The sequence below is a fragment of the Strongylocentrotus purpuratus genome, unplaced genomic scaffold, assembly GCF_000002235.5.
Source record: "Strongylocentrotus purpuratus isolate Spur 01 unplaced genomic scaffold, Spur_5.0 spur5_scaffold_6, whole genome shotgun sequence".
Taxonomy (NCBI): Eukaryota; Metazoa; Echinodermata; class Echinoidea; order Camarodonta; family Strongylocentrotidae; genus Strongylocentrotus; species Strongylocentrotus purpuratus.
This window is the reverse complement of record NW_022145612.1, coordinates 13587456-13605660: the sequence shown is the minus strand read 5'-3', so window position 1 is coordinate 13605660 and position 18205 is coordinate 13587456. Positions and strand designations below refer to the sequence as shown.

Genomic DNA, 18205 nt, shown 5'->3' with positions numbered 1-18205 from the left:
TTGCTTCTAAAAGGTGTGAACTCTCTTTGGACTATTTAAAACTGAGAAGTTATAGATTATGTAACAGATGCATTCCATATTTAATGTTACAGGCTGGCCATGAAGCTTTCTTCATATTCTGCCTTAGTATATATATATATATCACAGCCCTGTAACATTCCATATGACTACTGATATACATGCAATTGGAGTAGATGAATTGTTTGATCAATTTAATGATGCAATGACAGGTTCTGTCGGTAAATCCTTGATTTTTACTTTTCAGAATGTTTTTATTTGTGGATCAGTCAGAAGGTATAAGTCTAAACTATGCCCTAATGTGTCATAGTATCGTAATACAACATTGAAGAAAAAGCATCTGCTCATTAAAGTTCTAGTTCATTGTTTGTTTCTTCTTCAACAGATACACCAATTTTGAGTATGACATAACTCAATAACCCTGTTAATACTCTAATTTGCCGTGATTAAAAATCATTTCAAATACTCGAGCTTCGTTCTTTTGATCTATAGATTTATTAGGTGGACTATTTACCTTTTTAATCCTTTATTAATAAAATTTAAGCTGCTAAATGTATTTTTTTTACTGACAAGCCAGTGTTCATGTGAGTCTTTTCCTGAATATACTGTGTGAGTAAAAATAAAGTTTACACCTAGAAAATTGATAATTATTTAAAAAATCATCTAAACAGTAAATTTTCATACATCTTATGAAAGAGTGTTTTATCCCATATCATTTGGTATCATTTTTGTGTGGTATGTTTTCATGCTTTGATGAGTGCAAAAATCGACTTGCACCAAAGTGATGCCTACAGTATGTTTTATGTTGGGACAAGCGGAGTGAGAGAATTGATTGAATGTATCAAATGAAATGCATGGCACATGCTTTTCGCAGAAGCAAAGTCACACGCACACATGTTCGTTGATATTGGATATGTGTGGCATGACTAATTTTGTTAGGGATGTTATTTTGATCTGCAAAGACCGAGTTAGTACCCAAATCCCAATTGTTTTATTCAAACATCACATAAGCAACTTTGGCGCAAGTCGATTTTTGCACTCTGCACTTTGCACAGGAATGTGGACATTTCTTATACAAGCATATGAATCTTTAATAATGTAGTGTGTGAATATTTATTATGTACTGTTGATAAGCAACTTCTATGGTCTACCCTATTTCTGTATAATGTAAAGTAAGGTTAGGGGAGAATTATTGTTCCCTGGTCTTTAGTAATTTGCACACTTACAGATGAAAATGTAGTACATTCCATTTGATTTGAACTGTATTTTTATTCTTGATGCATATTTGTGAATCACACAACTAGTTATTCATGAATGATTATGTATGATTGTTGAAGAAAAGGGAAAGATGTTTTTGTAGAATGAATGCAATAATAAGAATGAAACTATTGACAGGTGCACAGTACTAGTGTGATTTCCCCAAAGTGCTGGAAAAATTGTGTGAAATGGTCAATAAGCATGTATTTGTATTTTAGTTCCTGCAATATATATTTTTTTAATGATAAAAATGTTTCTGATATAGTGCAGTGCCTTAATTATTAAACTGACCAAAGCAATCACATCATCTTTACCCCGTTCACTGGATTCAATTTTGATTCTGCACATTCTCCACTCCTCTGGGAGCATTCCAGCAAGTTGCCCGTTACAAGCACATGCATACTAATCCAACCACAATGAAGTGCACATCCTGGGTACCCATTGTAATACCTGGGTAGAGAGGGCCAATGTAGGTAAAATGCCATGCTCAAGGACTCTAGTGCCGTGCTGGGGTTTGAATCTGCAACCTTTCTATGTACAGTCAAGTGATAAAACCACTCTACCACAAAAAGTGTTTAATGATATCTTTTTTCACAAACAGTTATCATATATTGAGTGAACTAATCTACATATGGTACATCTGATACAATCGCATTGATGTATTATTTACATGAATTTCATTATGAAGTATTTGAAAACTGAATGCATACATGCCAACTGTTCAGATTAAAGAGGAACATTCCTCTTTTTGGGAGAAGATAATTATCATTTTAATGCAGGTGTTCCTCTTCCTGTACAAATTTGTCTGTAGTATTAAATAGGAGAGTTAGGATTGTTCCTCTTTTTTTTTTAAATAGCATAATTTGTACAGATTTCTGATTTTCAAATGTTGGCATGTATGTGAATGGTACACTTAGAGACAGATTCTCAAGTGCCTTTTTCCCTCATATTCAATTGAGAAACACTGATTTTTTTCTTTCTGGTTTTTAGCAATTACATTACTGTGATGTTTCTGGTATAGTTGGTAGCTCTGCATTGATAACAAGATGTTTTTTCCAATTATTATGTGCCGTTTTTCTCTTTGTGATAGTATGCAGAAGTTTATCAGGATTAACAGACTGTAAAGAGTCTTATCCAATCAGCGGTGTAGAAAGTGTTTTGAAAAAAGATAATAGTCTAACATGGTTTTCTCATTTCTATTAATTTGGTGCTAGGAAGATTCTTTTATGAAATTGGAAAATTAATTAATCTGCCTTCTTTTTATATAAAAATTTATGCTCAAACTGGTGATGGTACTATACTCAGGTATGCAGCACTCTTGTCTTTCAAAATATTGAACTCTTTAACTATTTCACTTGTGTTTTTTTACTATTGTTATGACTGTAGGCTGCTCTGGAAGAGTTATATTGTATTTTAGTTGAGAATTTGTTATCTGATTGACAGGGCAAGTTCAAGGCCTTTGGTCATGTGCTGTCCTATACTTTACAAAGGATAAAGAAAAACATACAATTGTCAACTTTCCTTGTTTTTTACTCTGATTTAAGCTCTAGTAGGGCTATACATGTCATATATTTGATCATTGATATAATAAAATTGTTGATGTTGGTAACGTATGGGACAAAATAACTTGGATTTGTTCAATAAGTGTATTATTTCTAAATTCAGTTTTGTATTAAACATTTATAAAAATCCTGTTCGATGCACAAGTCAGTACTTATAACTGTATTCTTCAAATGTTGAGGGTGTTTTCCAATATAAAGTCTTGAAAGTTATAACATTTGTGTTACCTTGTTTATTGTGTATAGTATTCATAATGAGGAGGAAACTTTGAATTTAAAGGTAACTTACTTTTGAAAATTACATAACATTGAATACGTTACAATATGGTGAAGAACTAGATGGAATTTTGACTGCGCGCAGTCGAAAATGATGCCTCCGCCATAGAGCAATTTAAACAAGTTTGGAGTTTAAATCTCCAGTGGTTCTTGAGATATCATGATAACAATCTCAATGTATGGAATTTCATAAGTTGACCTCTGTGACCCTTGACCTTTGACCTACGTGCTCCAAAATCTAATCAGATTGTCTTCCTATGGTGATACACACTATCATTAAGTTTGAAGTTTAAATCTCCAGTGGTTCTTGAGATATTATGATATGGTGATACATACTATCATTAAGTTTGAAGTGAAAATTCTCCAGTGGTTCTTGAGATATCGCGATAACGATCTCAATGTATGGAATTTCATAAGTTGACCTCTGTGACCCTTGACCTTTGACCTACGTGCTCCAAAATCTAATCAGATTGTCTTCCTATGGTGATACACACTATCATTAAGTTTGAAGTTTAAATCTCCAGTGGTTCTTGAGATATTATGATATGGTGATACATACTATCATTAAGTTTGAAGTGAAAATTCTCCAGTGGTTCTTGAGATATCGCGATAACGATCTCAATGTATGGAATGTCATAAGTTGACCTCTGTGACCCTTGACCTGTGACCTACGTGCTCCAAAATCTAATCAGATTGTCTTCCTATGGTGATACACACTATCATTAAGTATGAAGTTTAAATCTCCAGTGGTTCTTGAGATATTATGATAACAATCTCGATGTATGGAATTTCATAAGCTGACCTCTGTGACCCTTGACCTTTGACCTACGTGCTCCAAAATCTAATCAGATCGTCTTCCTATGGTGATACATACTATCCTTAAGTTTGAAGTTTTTACATCTCCAGTGGTTCTTGAGATATCATGATAACAATCTCAATGTATGGAATTTCATAAGTTGACCTCTATGACCCTTGACCTTTGACCTACGTGCTCCAAAATGTAATCAGATTGTTTTCCTATAGTGATACACACTATCACTAAGTTTGAAGTTTAAATCTCCAGTGGTTCTTGAGATATCATGATAACAATCTCAATGTATGGAATTTCATAAGTTGACCTCTGTGACCCTTGACCTTTGACATACGTGCTCCAAAATCTACTCAGATCGTCTTCCTATGGTGATACATACTATCCTTAAGTTTGAAGTTTAAATCTCAAATGGTTCTTGAGATATCGCGCTAACAAACTCAATACAAGGAATTTCATAAGTTGACCTCTGTGACCTGTGACCTTTGACCTACGTACTCCAAAATCTAATCAGATCGTCTTCCTATGGTGATACATACTATCCTTAAGTTTGAAGTTTAAATCTCAAATGGTTCTTGAGATATCGCGCTAACAAACTCAATACAAGGAATTTCATAAGTTGACCTCTGTGACCTGTGACCTTTGACCTACGTACTCCAAAATCTAATCAGATCATCTTTCTATGGTGATAAATACTATTCCCGAGTCTTAAGTTTAAATCTTAAATGGTTCTTGAGATATTGTGATAACGGTCAAACGGGACGGATGTACGGACGGACGGACGGATGGACGGACGGACGGACGGACGTACGGACGGACGGACGTACGGACGGACAACCCGAAAACATGATGCCTCCGGCACCACCTTCGGTGGCGGAGGCATAAAAACACATACACACCAGATCTTGAATAAATTCCACACATGGAGGATTGTATATTTTGGTTCTGAAAATGTATGAAAAACAAGTAAAAGATGCAGACTTTTAAGGGTGATTGTTAATGTAACAAAATATATTCCTTTTATAGAGTCAAAACTATGTGTCATATGACACTACGTTGACCCAGATGACGAACATTGAGTGTGATACATCTCCAAAAAATGTAATTTGTAGATAGTTATTTTGCTCTGTGTGTTTAAATACATTATCTTGACTGGTTTAAAATCTTCAGTGATTTCTAAACATTTTATGATAGATATTTGCACTATTCAGTTACTGAAGGTTTTCATTATTTCAAAAAAGTTTGATAATGCTTGGAATCAGTAACAAAAATTGAAATGAAAACATTTTAGGAAGAAGGATGATAATCACTATTAGTTCAAGCATTTCTGAGAGATGATGTGATTTAAGTTTGATAATCTTTTGAGTAAGAACTATAGCCTCATTTATTTTAATGTGTACAAAGAAAACACAATTTCAACAGGGCCTCCATCTTCCTCTGTTCACAGCAAGTAGACTAGGGCTTTACTTTTATTTGTGACATCATGAAACATTCTTAATCATTAGCTAATGTAGTGATACAATTCTCTTCATATGACAACCACATACAAACTTGGATTATTCAACTTTCGATCTCCTGCTCTGACTGACATATACATAATCCAGATAGTAAATGGAGAACATTTCAATCAGTCACTGCATCTACGATCTCAAATTCGTACATCTGAAAGTTCTGTTGTCAATCAGTGAGTTCATAAACAGCTGTTCAAGCTTCATGCTCTGAATGAAAGTGACTGCCGTGTCATAATCCATACTTCTTCGCAAGCTGCTGATACTTTTGCTCATCCACTTCCAATTTCAAGTGGGAGAACAGTCCTTGAATCACTGTGGGTGATAAAAAGAATTTAAAAAAAACATAAGGATAGAAAACGGCATCACAACAAATATTGGTTGATTTCATTAAGTAAATTTGAACCTATGCTATGGTATAGTACATATTTTCCAAAGCACAATCTAAAAACAATACATACAGGAAACTAAGTTTTAAAGTAAAAAAACATTGCTCTAGTCCGTTTATTCCTGAAGAAATCTTTCTCCCTTCTGTTTCATGGTATTTGATTAACCAAGTCACTCTGAGGCTGACGTCTCTCCAAGGGACAACCTTCAGTATTGATCATTCATATTCTGTAAATGAGCTCCTCCATTTCTGGTTCCCCAAAGGAAGTGTAACAAAAAATCAAATCGGTAATATCTCCACCATTACAATTTATTTGATGTTGCCTTGTTAATTAATAACAATAACAGGCATTTGCATGGCACTGTCTATCTAATAGCGTATTTTGAGGTGCACAAGGAACTAGAGGGGAAAGAAGAGTACCAATGTCTCTGTAATAATACAAAGTATTAAAATTCTATAAAATTGTCATGCCAAAGTTATACCTTGTTTTTCTCTCGGAGACATAAACATGATGTTCATATCAAACCGCTTTACAGCTGTTAGCCTCTCCAGAGTTTCAGAGATGGGTGTGTTGGACCTAAGAAGTGAAAATTAATAAAATGTTATTACAGGGGAAACTCGATATAAAGAGGTCGTCGGGACCAATTGATTTTCCTTGTTATAGCCGATACCTATTTATATCAGGACATACATAAAAATGCACATATGGGACTCCATATCGGCATGTACATGTACAATAATGACAATATACTTGTACCAAGCTGTTTCTGCTGTAAACTCTATAAAAAGCTATTAAAACAGCAATACACACAAATGTGGATCTTCAAATTTGATTTATTAATGAAATGTCATATCTTATCGGCAAATGTGTTTGATGTATCGTAACTAAATTGTTAAATTTTGGTGAGTAGTACCGGCCTCTTGATTCCAATCACGCACACTAATTGAAACTAGGGACCAATGATTAGCCAGTGACCAATAAGGAGGAAGCAAACGACCAATAAAGGGGGTTATAGTGTCTAAAAAATGTCCAATCAAAAAGGAAAAGGAAATTTTTTGAACGTCTACGTCTTGGGTGATGGTGTAATACATCCATTTTTTACGTCTGGCTAGCAAAAACTAGGATTTTTTTTTAAGTGCTTGGAATAAAGGCTGATATAGCAAGTGAGTTAGAAAAAGAGAAAACAAAAATCAATGCAATATTTCATCCTGTTATGAACCAGACCCTGTGCTTAATCGACTTTGTCTTAGCCAATGGTATTTGCCTCATATTACCACTCATTCGATATACGAAATATGCTATACGGCAAATGTGAATGTATCACACTATGGGCAAACTCACGGAATGTAAGACGTGGTCAAGAGATGGAGAATCTGGTTCAGCATAGCAGAGTCTAGACAGTTCTGGAAGAGCTTTGGATAGGTGGCCGATGGAATTTTCTGTGGAAAATGGAAGAGGCTCTGCATTTAATCCGGAATTACATTCAACTAATAACTGGTACAGTGCCCATAAAATACAACTTCCTAAATTTATCATACATGCCTCATAAAACCATACAAGATATTGTATATGATTCTGAAGACGTTTCTTTTTGGACATCAATTTAAAATCACGACATGAATAAGGAACAATAAGTACATGCAAAAGATACTTTCAAATTAAAACTTATTCATTCAGTTAATGGTACCAAAATCAAATTCCTCACTACCTTCTCCACTTAATATATTGGCAAAATTGAAAAACAGGTGTATATACACTGTGGATTCATACATCTATAGTTCATCATAAAGAGAAATTACAATAGCACATAGTTAAAAGGAGGAAAAGGTACCAAGGCAATGATCGTTACCTTGAAATATTCAAACAAGATGTCAGGGTGTGACTGCAGTCTTTTCCAGTCTGCTTGTAGCTGGTAGGAGGTAGATGGCACACCTGGAAGGGTTGGCTTGACTGATGACACTGTAGGGGATTTCCCTCCTCCTTCTCGTGGGGAATCCCCCTTGCCTCGCGGTGAGCCCGAAGTTTGTGGACGATCTTTTTGTTCTGACCTTTCACCCTTGCCTTCACCGGTCCTTGATTTGATCTCTTGGATCTTTTTTTCACCTGTTCTATCAACATCTGCATTTTGATTGTTACGGTCCGAAGATGTCCTGTCAGTCTTTTCTTGTTGCATTTTTACGTTTTCTCTTTCTATTTTCAACTTTTCTCTCTCCCTCTGTTTCTCTTCAGCCACTCCCTTTCCAACTTCCTGAATTGTCATTCTCTTCAAAGGTCTCTGTGGGTTAATCACAAGATAGATTTGACAGTAAAACAACACTGTTTTGAGAAAATACTATCCTTTCCTGTTTATCAATGCTTTTCTCTCAATAAGACTGCATATGACTAAAGATAAAAATTTGGCTGCATTCAATAAATGCTTATACTTGTTTGTACTTTGTTTTACAGTGTACACATGATTCTCCATGCTATAGAAAACCAGTGTCTCTGATTCTCCTATATATAATCTCCTGAGTAAAAAAAAAATGAAATACATAATTTTACACTCTCCCCTACATATTAGGCCAATTTATTAAAAAAACATGTTTTAGCATCTTGCCTTTTTGAAAAAAAGGGAAGGAGGCCCTTTTTTTTTTCTTGATCAAAATGGCTGCTCGGGACATTTTCCCTGACGTCCAGTCAGTCTGGCTACTTTTCAAGATGGCCACCATCATTTATGTTTTCTTCTTTTAAAAAATCAGCAAAATAAATGTAGCAGGATGTTTTTCATGTTTTTTCATTAAAACTAAAAGAAAAAAGAATAAAGGAAAAAAGCAGACAGCCTATAAAAAAAGGAGGCCTGCGGAGTCGCTAAACACGATTAAAAAAAATTAATTTAGCCTTATGATATCTAAATACTGATGTACTGACTAACCTTTGACCTGAGATGGGGTGGTTTATTGACAGCGTGAACTACGTTTGATGGTTCCTCTGCTCGACGTCTTTCTTCCTCTCTCTCTTTGAGTAGTTTATCTATCTTCTTTATCTCATTCTTAGCTTGCTTGTTCTCTGTTTCTATATTCAGCACTTGCTCGAAATCTGAAACAAAATATCATAATCATTGCAATCACTTTGCAATCTTCAATTTTGTGAAAAAAGAGGACCCTTTCAAAAATGTCATAATGGTGCACATTATATTTTGTACTCCCAATACAGAAGAAGAAGCGCAATACGATAAGGTAAACAAGGTAGTAAGGAAATCTGAGGGTTACAAGGCAGTTAGGAAATACATGTACATTAGATCTTATATACATCTAATAAGATATTAAGGCTGTGCACAACCGTGTAATGAGGTACCCGAGTACACTCCCAGGCTTACAAGTGTATACTCAAATATTCGGACCCATGTTTTTTTAATTTAAAAAAATTAAAAAAAATAAAAAATAAAAAATTTAAATATATATATATATATATATATATATATATTTTTTTTTGCCACCTCGGTCGAAAACTCATGCAATTTTACTTCGAGTTGCAGTTGAAGGCGCCAATTTAATAATAATAATAACAGTAAACAATGCTGTTTTAAAAACCAAAGATGGCAGAATAATCCATTTTCCTCAGACTCCAAACAGAAATCCGGACACTTAGCCCCAGTTTCTGAGTGGTGAGTTAGAAAGTGACTGAGCTGGGAAACATTTTTACCGACGGTAGGCACTGTCCTGGCACGGCTAAGCGTTGGCCTGGACACTGCCAGGTGACCGGGATTTTTTTTTTTTTTTTTTTTTTTGCGGCTGAATATTCGAGTACATGAAATCGTACTCGAGTAGTTGTCAACGGTGCGGGTACTAGAGCATTTGACTACTCGTTGTAGCCCTATAAGATTGTCAGTTTTGTGTCAAAAATTCAGCTAGTTGAGTTTACCTCTATGAGGGTAGCAGATATCTCTATTAAAATCTCACAGAGATCTTACAGAGTCATTAGCATATTGGTTTGATTTAAAATACCTTTTTGGGCTTCTTCCAGTTTACCGAGCTCCAGTCTAGCAGTGCCTCTCCTGGCATAGGCCTTGATATAGGTAGAGTCAAGTGAAATCGCTGAGTCGCAATCCTTCTCTGCTTCTTCAAACCTTAAAGATAAACAAAATATAGCTTTTCATTATATAAACTGTCTTTGAATGAATTGTAAATAACAATCTATTATGTTTCACAAATCATTTTTTTTCTTCTCACAAACCTTCCTCTTCTGTCTGTCTCTACTGATACACATGTATGCCAACTTTGTCATTTAATGCAATTTCAATTATATCAATATTAGAATGGGTCAATATGATTACCTTATCTTACATTTCATCTTTCCAATGTGCCAGCCACAAAAAAAGGAATAAAATGAAGACTGGAAAAAAGAAACTGCTTTACAAACAAGATAACTCCATCTTTGCTTCAACTATATACCTCACGACTAACCTCTTCAATTTCAGGAGAGCCATTGCCCTGTTGGCAGAAAGCAGTGCATTGTCAGGGTCGACCTTGAGACCTTTAGAGTAGCAGGCTACAGCATCTTCATACTTGCCTTTCTTGAAGAAGGTGTTGCCCTGCAGAGATACGGGGGGGGGGGGGGGGGAATAACAAGAGAATTCAACACAACATAAGAAAATAGGAAGTTGAAATTTAGACTTTTTTACCAAATTGCTTCATTTCATTGATAGAATGGGTCAAACGTGTAAACCATGGATGTAAGCTTCACATTTGAGGCAACAAATTATCCTTCTAGCAGAAAAACAGTGACCTCCATATTATCCATGGTCCAAATGTGTTGTTCAACAACTGAATATTTAGGATTTCCTGTCCACAACACATAAGGAGTTATAAACATAGACCCTCCTGATGACGGATAGTCAACCTGTTTGAAACGTCGAGCCACTCCCGCCACTCATCCTCTCCAAGCGCTATAGCTCTCCTTAGAACTATAAGCTGAGAAAGATAACCAAGTCTTTTTCAAGACTATACCAACAGTCCTTTTCAGAACTACACACCCTCAAGAAAGATAACAAACATACTTCTTCAGACAAATAATCGCTTTGTCTTACCTTTTCCTTTTCAGCATTAGCCTCCATGATTTTTCTCTGTGCTTCCATTTCTTCCCTCTCTGCTTCACTGTCTGTCTCCTCCTCGTCATCTTCCTCTTGAGCCTGTGTCTTCCTTGTACTTTCTTCATCATCACTATCCAACTCTGCACATGCTGCATCCTAACAGTCACAGGACAATAGCAAGATGATGATTGCCAATATTGGCCATTTCAAAGACACCATGAAACAAAAAACAGAATGCAAAACAAAAAAGCACTTTTCATGACTTAAAGATGCACTTGAGTTCTGGTAAAAAAAAAGAAAATGAATTCTCACAGAATCAAACAAAAACTTACACTGAATGTTCAAGATTACAAATAAATGTCATTTGCCAAACAATTTTGGTAGAAAATGTATACTAGCTGAGAAATGAGCATAGAAAGATAAGGAAATCAAGGTAAGTAGTCCCATATTTATTATGATTTTGATGACTCCAGAACTTTGCAGTACACACCAATATTTACATGCTACATAATCAACATTTTCTAATCCATTCCACACCTTTTCATTCACTATGCAATCGCATGACCAGAACTCAACTTTATCTTCACGTGTTAAAATGTGAACACAAAATGATTACTCTGAAATGATCAAAACAAAACCTATAAAAATCAGAAGAAAGACAAAAAATTAAGTAATTAATTCTGCTTTTAAAAAAGAACTTGAATACTGGTAGTTACAAAGTTTTGAACATTGCTTTCTGCTTGAGAAACTTGGTGCAAATAACCTGATAATCAAGTAATACCAGAGAGACAATGAACTCCAGATAACTTTCAATGCACTGTAACTCCTACAGGTCCACAGAGCTTTTTTTCTTAGACGGGTTATACCAGTCAATATGTCAGGCTTCCCCTACACTTTGTATGCAAGCTTGTTTGTTTGCTTACATACTGGTAGGTCAAGTATAAATGATTACTATAAGTGTGTTACTAGTGTGAGACCAGGTTTGAAGAAATAACAAGATCTTGAACAACTTGATTAGAATGCAGTATTTGATTAATAACATGTCAAGAAGCTTCAATAAAAAGATGGGCACCCTGACCAACTACAGCGACTGCGGTACAGCGGTCAGCTCTCTGGTCTGCCTATACAGTGACCCAAGGTAAATCCTAAGATTTTTTTTCTTCAGATTGTGACATTATCACATTAACAGTCAGTAGCAAGACCAAGATCTGACGGATACCAGTAAAACCTAATTACAATGACACACTTACCACATCAAATTTATCCCACGACCTATAGTCATATCCTCTGATCTTTTTCCTCTCTGCACTAGATGAACCATTGGTGAGAGAAGGAGTATGTTCAGTGATCTCAGGTTCTTTTACAACATCCTTCTTCTTCTTGCGCTTCTTCTTGGCGTCCACCTTTTTGTTCCTTATTGGTGGTATCACCTGTTGAGAATGACAGAGAAAAAAATAAAACACACCTTCTAAAGCAGAAAGCAAACTTTCTCGTGAGTCATGGAGATGTACACCTGTGTGTTGGCTCAGTCAGTAGAGCGTCCGCCTCACAACCGGGAGGTCGTGGGTTCAAACCCTGCCGCGTCATACCAAAAGACGTTAAAAGAGAGAGTTGCTGCTACCTTGTTTGGTGTTCAACAATAAGGGGGGTAGAGCAACATCGATCTGGTGCTGCTCAGTGGTTGCCGGGCTCACGATCAATTGGGCAAAAAGAATTTCCATTTTCAGTTTAATGAAATTTGGAGTGGACTAAAAGATTATTATTATTTTTATTATAATTATTAAGTGTAGGCCCACTCAGACATAAGGCAACAAACTTGATCCTTGATAAAGTTCACTCTGCCAAATCTCTCGGCCTTAATGTTGACAAAAGCTGTCCTTCAACACACATGTTACCTGGACATCACCACCACGAAGGTCTCACTCTCAGTCTCAGATCCTCATTCTTTCTAACATCGGAAAGTTGAAAAAATTGTATTTTACTGCTATTTAGGTGTCATCGATCGTCATTAAACTAAAGTACCGATTTTCAGTGAAATCAATTGAGTTTTGTACAGTGGTGTTAGAAATGTTGAGAATCAATTGCACAGCTTTTAATACACAGCCAGGATGCACCTATGTGTCTACAGTGTATGTTGACATGAGTTTACACAGAATGCATCAGAGAATTTAGCATGTTAAGTATCAACATTCATTAAAACTTTATTCAATTTCTGTGTCATCACACAGTTTTGGCCTTTGCAAGTTGATAACAGCCCATATATATATATATATGTATAACTATCTAAAAAAAATTGCAACGAGCATGAAACAAAGTTTTAAGATACAAAATTATTTTTAAAATTTTACCGGTAACTTAAAATTAAAGGCATAAATTATTCTTAGACTATTTGACATTACCGTAGATAACTTCACACAGGCGCACACTCGCCCGCAACCCACCATCGGTATGCTCTTGTATTGTGCAGCGGTTTGCCGTTAACTTAAACCTGTGAAAAAGTGTATAGACTCTAAGTCTACTCATATCAACGTTTTTCCGAAAAATTCCCCCCAAAATAACAAGAAAATTGAAACGAAACAGGTAAACTAATAAACATAACATTAACATCTAGATCTAGGCTACTCTAGGCTTCTGAACTAGCGGCGTAGCGCCGTTGAGTTTGTACAGTGGTGTTTGAAATGTTGAGAATTAATAAAACATATTTTAATACACAGCCAGGATTAGAGGATAGGTCAAGAGTCTAGTAATGGAGCTTTGTTGTGTGGCCTGAGCTGACCGGTAATACCTCGACGAAATTGTGCTATTGGAGTCACGTTACTCGTTAGTTACCTTTTCTTGCGAACTTACAGCTGTTCCTCCGGCATCTTGATTTAATTCTTTATCTGTTTGTTTGATGTTGGTTTCCCATGAATTTAGATCTCTCATGAAAGCCTTGAGGTCTTCTTGATTATGCCTCACATCCTTTTGAAGTTGGAGGAACTTATCGGCACTCATTTTGAGTTATAAATAGTTGTTTTCCAACACAAAACTGAACGAATTAATTCTATGGTGGCTTGCAATGAGGCGTGTGAAAAAAGAAAAGTAAAAAGAAGCGAAGAAGAAGAAGAAGAAGAAGACTTTTTGACTTTTGAAAGTAAAACTTTATTTACAATACATATAATAATTAAAACAGATAAAAAAAATAACAGTGATGCACTTAATATAACAAGTGTTTGTGAATCATATACCAATAATCAACAACAAGTAGTACGTAATACATGAGAAAGTAACCATTAAACAATTCATAAAAGAAGAAGAAGAAGAAGAAGAAGAAGAAGAAGAAGAAGAAGAAGAAGAAGAAGAAGAAGAAGAAGAAGAAGAAGAAGAAGAAGAAGAAGAAGAAGAAGAAGAAGAAGAAGAAGAAGAAGAAGAAGAAGAAGAAGAAGAAGAAGAAGAAGAAGAAGAAGAAGAAGAAGGTGAAGAAGAAGAAGAAGAAGAAGAAGAAGAAGAAGAGGAGGAGGAGGAGGGGGGAATGTAATTATAGGCGTGTATATGAATTTAAAAGTTCCTAGAAGCTCCCTCTTCAACCCCTTCACGGGTCCCTGGAGTCTCTCTGACAGTTATTGTAGTAGTGCCCAGGGTGGGGGCCGGGGGGGGGGGTGCGACACTCCCTCCCACCTGTCAGGATATTGTCGGGAAAAATGAGAAAAGGGGGAGGGAAATAATGAGAGGGATAGGGAAAGAAAAGAAAAAAAGAAAAGGAAAAGAAAGGAAAAGAAAAGAAAGGAAAAGAAAACAAAGGAAAAGAAAGAGAAGACAAGAAAGAAAGAGAAAAAGAAAAAGAGGGAGAAGAGGAAAGAAAGGAAAAGAAAGAAAAGTGGAGTTAGTCCATAGAGATATATACTTAATGGTATACAGTGGCGGATCCATGGATCCGCTACTGTATACCATTAAGTATATATCTCTATATTAACTATATATATATTAACTATATATCTCTGTATTAACTATATATCCCCCCTGCAGGGGGGGCCGAAACGGCCGCCCCCCCCCCCCCTATTGGCGGCGCAAAAAGAAGGAAGGAAAAAAAAGGAAGAAAAGAAGAGAAAAAAAGAAAGGAGAAGAGGAGAAAAAAAGGAGAAGAGAAAAGAAAGGAGAAGAGAAAGGAAAAATGAAGAGAAAAGAAAAGAGAAGAGAAAAGATAACGAAATTATTGAATAGAGAGGGGCCGGGCCGGCCGCATAAAATCTCGAGCCGCGGATTCAAAGTTAAACGTTAAGAACAGCCCCTGCGCTACAAAGGTCATCGCTATTTAGGGAGAAATTTGAAAAGGGCACAATATTTTGGGTGTCTTTTAAATAGAAGTTATATACTCAACAGCCAAATTTTAAATTAACGGTAGGGCCGCTTCATAACTCTTATTTTGCCCTTCATTTGGATTCAGCTCATACCAACTCGCTTGTGCTTGTATTTGAACTCATGTTGGTAGTAATCATGGACAGGGGCGGCAATCCTGGGCCCGATAGGGGGACACGTCCCCCAGGAAATTTAGAAATATAGCTAGAAAGAAATATAGCGGAAAGAACGTACATATTGGGCTCAGGGATTTTCAGTCGCGTAGCCAGGGGCAGTAGGGGCAGTAAGATGACATAGGACGAAAAAGGAGCAGACAATGAAACATTTTTGAAAATTCTGACAAGTAGAGAACGGTACAACGAATCGTCTTCTTTCTCTAATAATTTAATGAAATGTGAAAGCTTCCGCGCATCGTTCGGGAAAGGGCAACTGAATTCAGACAAAGATTGGGTGTCGAGAATGGTAAAACGAATCGTCTTCTTTGTCTAATAGTTAAATGAAACGTCAGAAGTTTACGCGCTACGCGCGGGAGGGGAAAAACTGCATTCAAACAAGGATTAAGAGTCGAGAATGTCACAACGAATCGTCTTCTTTCCTTAATAATTTAATGAAACGTCAAAGCTTTCGCTTTTCGCGCGGGAGGGGGAAAACTGAATTCAGACAAGGATTAAGAGTCGAGAATGGTACAACAAATCGCCTTCTTTCTCTAATAATTTAATGAAAGGTCAAAGCTTCCGCGCTTTGCGCGGGAGGGGGAAACTGAATTCAGACAAGGATTAACAGTCTAGAACGGTACAACGAATAGTCTTCTTTCTCTAATAATTTAATGAAACGCCAAAGCTTCCGCGCTTCGCGCGGGAGGGGGAAAACTGAACTCAGACAAGGAATACGAGTCGAGAATGGTACAACAAATCGTCTTTTTCTCTAATAATTAATGAAAGGTCAAGCTTCCGCGCTTTGTGCCTAATGGGAGGGGGGGGGGGGTGGCAGCGAGCTGCCCGAATATGAGTTTGATATCTTTTCTCGTTTATTTTGGTGATAAATAACACTTTCACAATATTGTGCTCTAATTGTTGCTCGCTCGCTTCGCTCACTAGCCGAATTGTGAAACCAGAAAATTACTTTTTCGGGCAAGAGGCTATAGCCCACCCCCAAAGAAAATGTCAAAAATTGTACCGGTATGGTACTTCTAATATGACCTTGAAAAAATGGTCTGCGCAATTTTCAAATTTCCGGCCCCCCCTATTGGAAAATCCTAGATCCGCGCCTGGTATATATCTCTATGAGTTAGTCTCACATTCTTTCTGACAACGTTTTAGAAGGATTTTGAAACCGGCAATATGTCGGTACGTACTATTTAGTAATGGTCGGCAAGGTTTTAACAAAAAAGTTTATCAAATTATTATTATTATTTTTGGGGGGTTGGGAAATAGGAGGGGGGTTGGGGGTTGGGAAATAGGAGGGGGGTTGGGGGTTGGGAGGGGGTGTTGGGAGGCGATGAAACCCAGGGGCGGATCCAGCCGGCGGCAGGGGAGGGAGCCCAATTCGTGAGAAAATATTTAGCGGCGAAACAGCCGGCCGATAATTCGCTCAGTGGGGGGGGGGGGGGGGGGGGGGTAGTGAGCTCTTATTTGTTTGGGGGTCCTTGAGCGCCAGGGGGGGCCATCTAAGCTCATATCATTTAAAAAAAAAATGAAAATCACATATTTCCAAGATTCGATAATATATGAAGGAAAAACATACAAAATACAAAAATAAATATAAAAATTAAAAAGGCAGACAAATGGAAGAAAGTGTATAAACAAAAATATAAGGCAGCAAAATAGTAACAGATAGTCCTAGATAAAAAAAAATACATGTAAGAGGGGAAATACCCTGATGACGAAAGCCACCCTATCTAATCTTAATTAATATGATTGATTAATTGATTTTATTTGCAAACAAATTGAAGCCTCCAACATAAAACAATATAAAAGAATAACAGATCAAAAATTAAGTCAGCTTGAAAAGGATAACCAACGAAAGCTCGAGAGTTTATCCAGTGCAGTATTACACGGTACAAAATGAACAAGATAAAATTTTAATATTTACAGGCTTAGATAATAATGATAATAACAACATTGAAAATAATAATGATTGAAATTATGATAATGATAATGACAACATAAGCTTATAATGATAGAAATGATAAAAAGTACAAGCAGTCGGAAGATAAAGAAAAAGGAGAAGAAGAAAAAGAAAAAGAAGAAGACCGAGAAGAAGAAAAGAGGAGGAGGAGGAGGAGGAAGAAGAGGGGAAGGAGAAAGAAAAGGAAAATAATGATAAATATGTTGTATTTTTAAAACGTACAAAACCATTAGACAGTATATACAAAATTAAAAGTATGAACCTGGCAGAGAAGAGAAAAGTGTTCTGTATTCACGCTATTTCAATCATAACATGTCATTCGCTTCTTTCCTCTGACTCTCAAATATTCCTTTAATTTCCTTTGAAAATGAGCAAAGTTTTTTACTTCCTTTATATCATTAGGAAATCCAATGTTTTATGGCAATGTAATAAAATGAATTTCCAATATGGCTACTCTTTCTGGTAAGTTAAAGTTGAATCGGCTATGTCTTGTATTATAGTCGTGTAAGTCAGTAACAAGATCGAGGTTGGATCGAATATATTAAGGATTTGACCTAGTATATGATTTATTTTATGCACGTGATACACTACGAGTTGTTTCAATCGTTGGTTGACTTCAAGAAAACCTTATTTAGAAAGTTCGATGTAGCCGACAACAGAAATTGATGAATCTCACCATTTCGTTCTGTATCATTTTCAACTTCTGTTGATCTGACTTGTTTAAGTTACTATTACTACCATGCAGGGTTAACATAGTCAAATATAAAATTGAATAAGAGCGAAACAGCTAGAGTATACGTCTTGCTTTTAAATCAATAAAACTTTGATATGTGTTAAAAAACAACTTCAGACGAGAATTT

At 36.2% G+C, this 18205-nt stretch overlaps 1 protein-coding gene across 1 annotated transcript; it reads right to left on the bottom strand.

Annotated features, from left to right (window-relative positions):
* Positions 1 to 4823: 4823 nt before the first annotated feature.
* On the bottom strand, positions 4824 to 13922 carry LOC577383 (RNA polymerase II-associated protein 3). Its single transcript, XM_030972710.1, has 10 exons — positions 13713 to 13922; positions 12134 to 12313; positions 10881 to 11039; positions 10258 to 10385; positions 9799 to 9920; positions 8727 to 8890; positions 7665 to 8090; positions 7157 to 7254; positions 6297 to 6391; positions 4824 to 5741 (listed from the first exon to the last, which is right to left on the bottom strand). The coding sequence occupies exons 1-10, from the start codon at positions 13875 to 13877 to the stop codon at positions 5659 to 5661; spliced, it is 1620 nt and encodes a 539-aa protein (XP_030828570.1). The 5' UTR covers positions 13878 to 13922; the 3' UTR covers positions 4824 to 5658.
* Positions 13923 to 18205: the final 4283 nt, after the last annotated feature.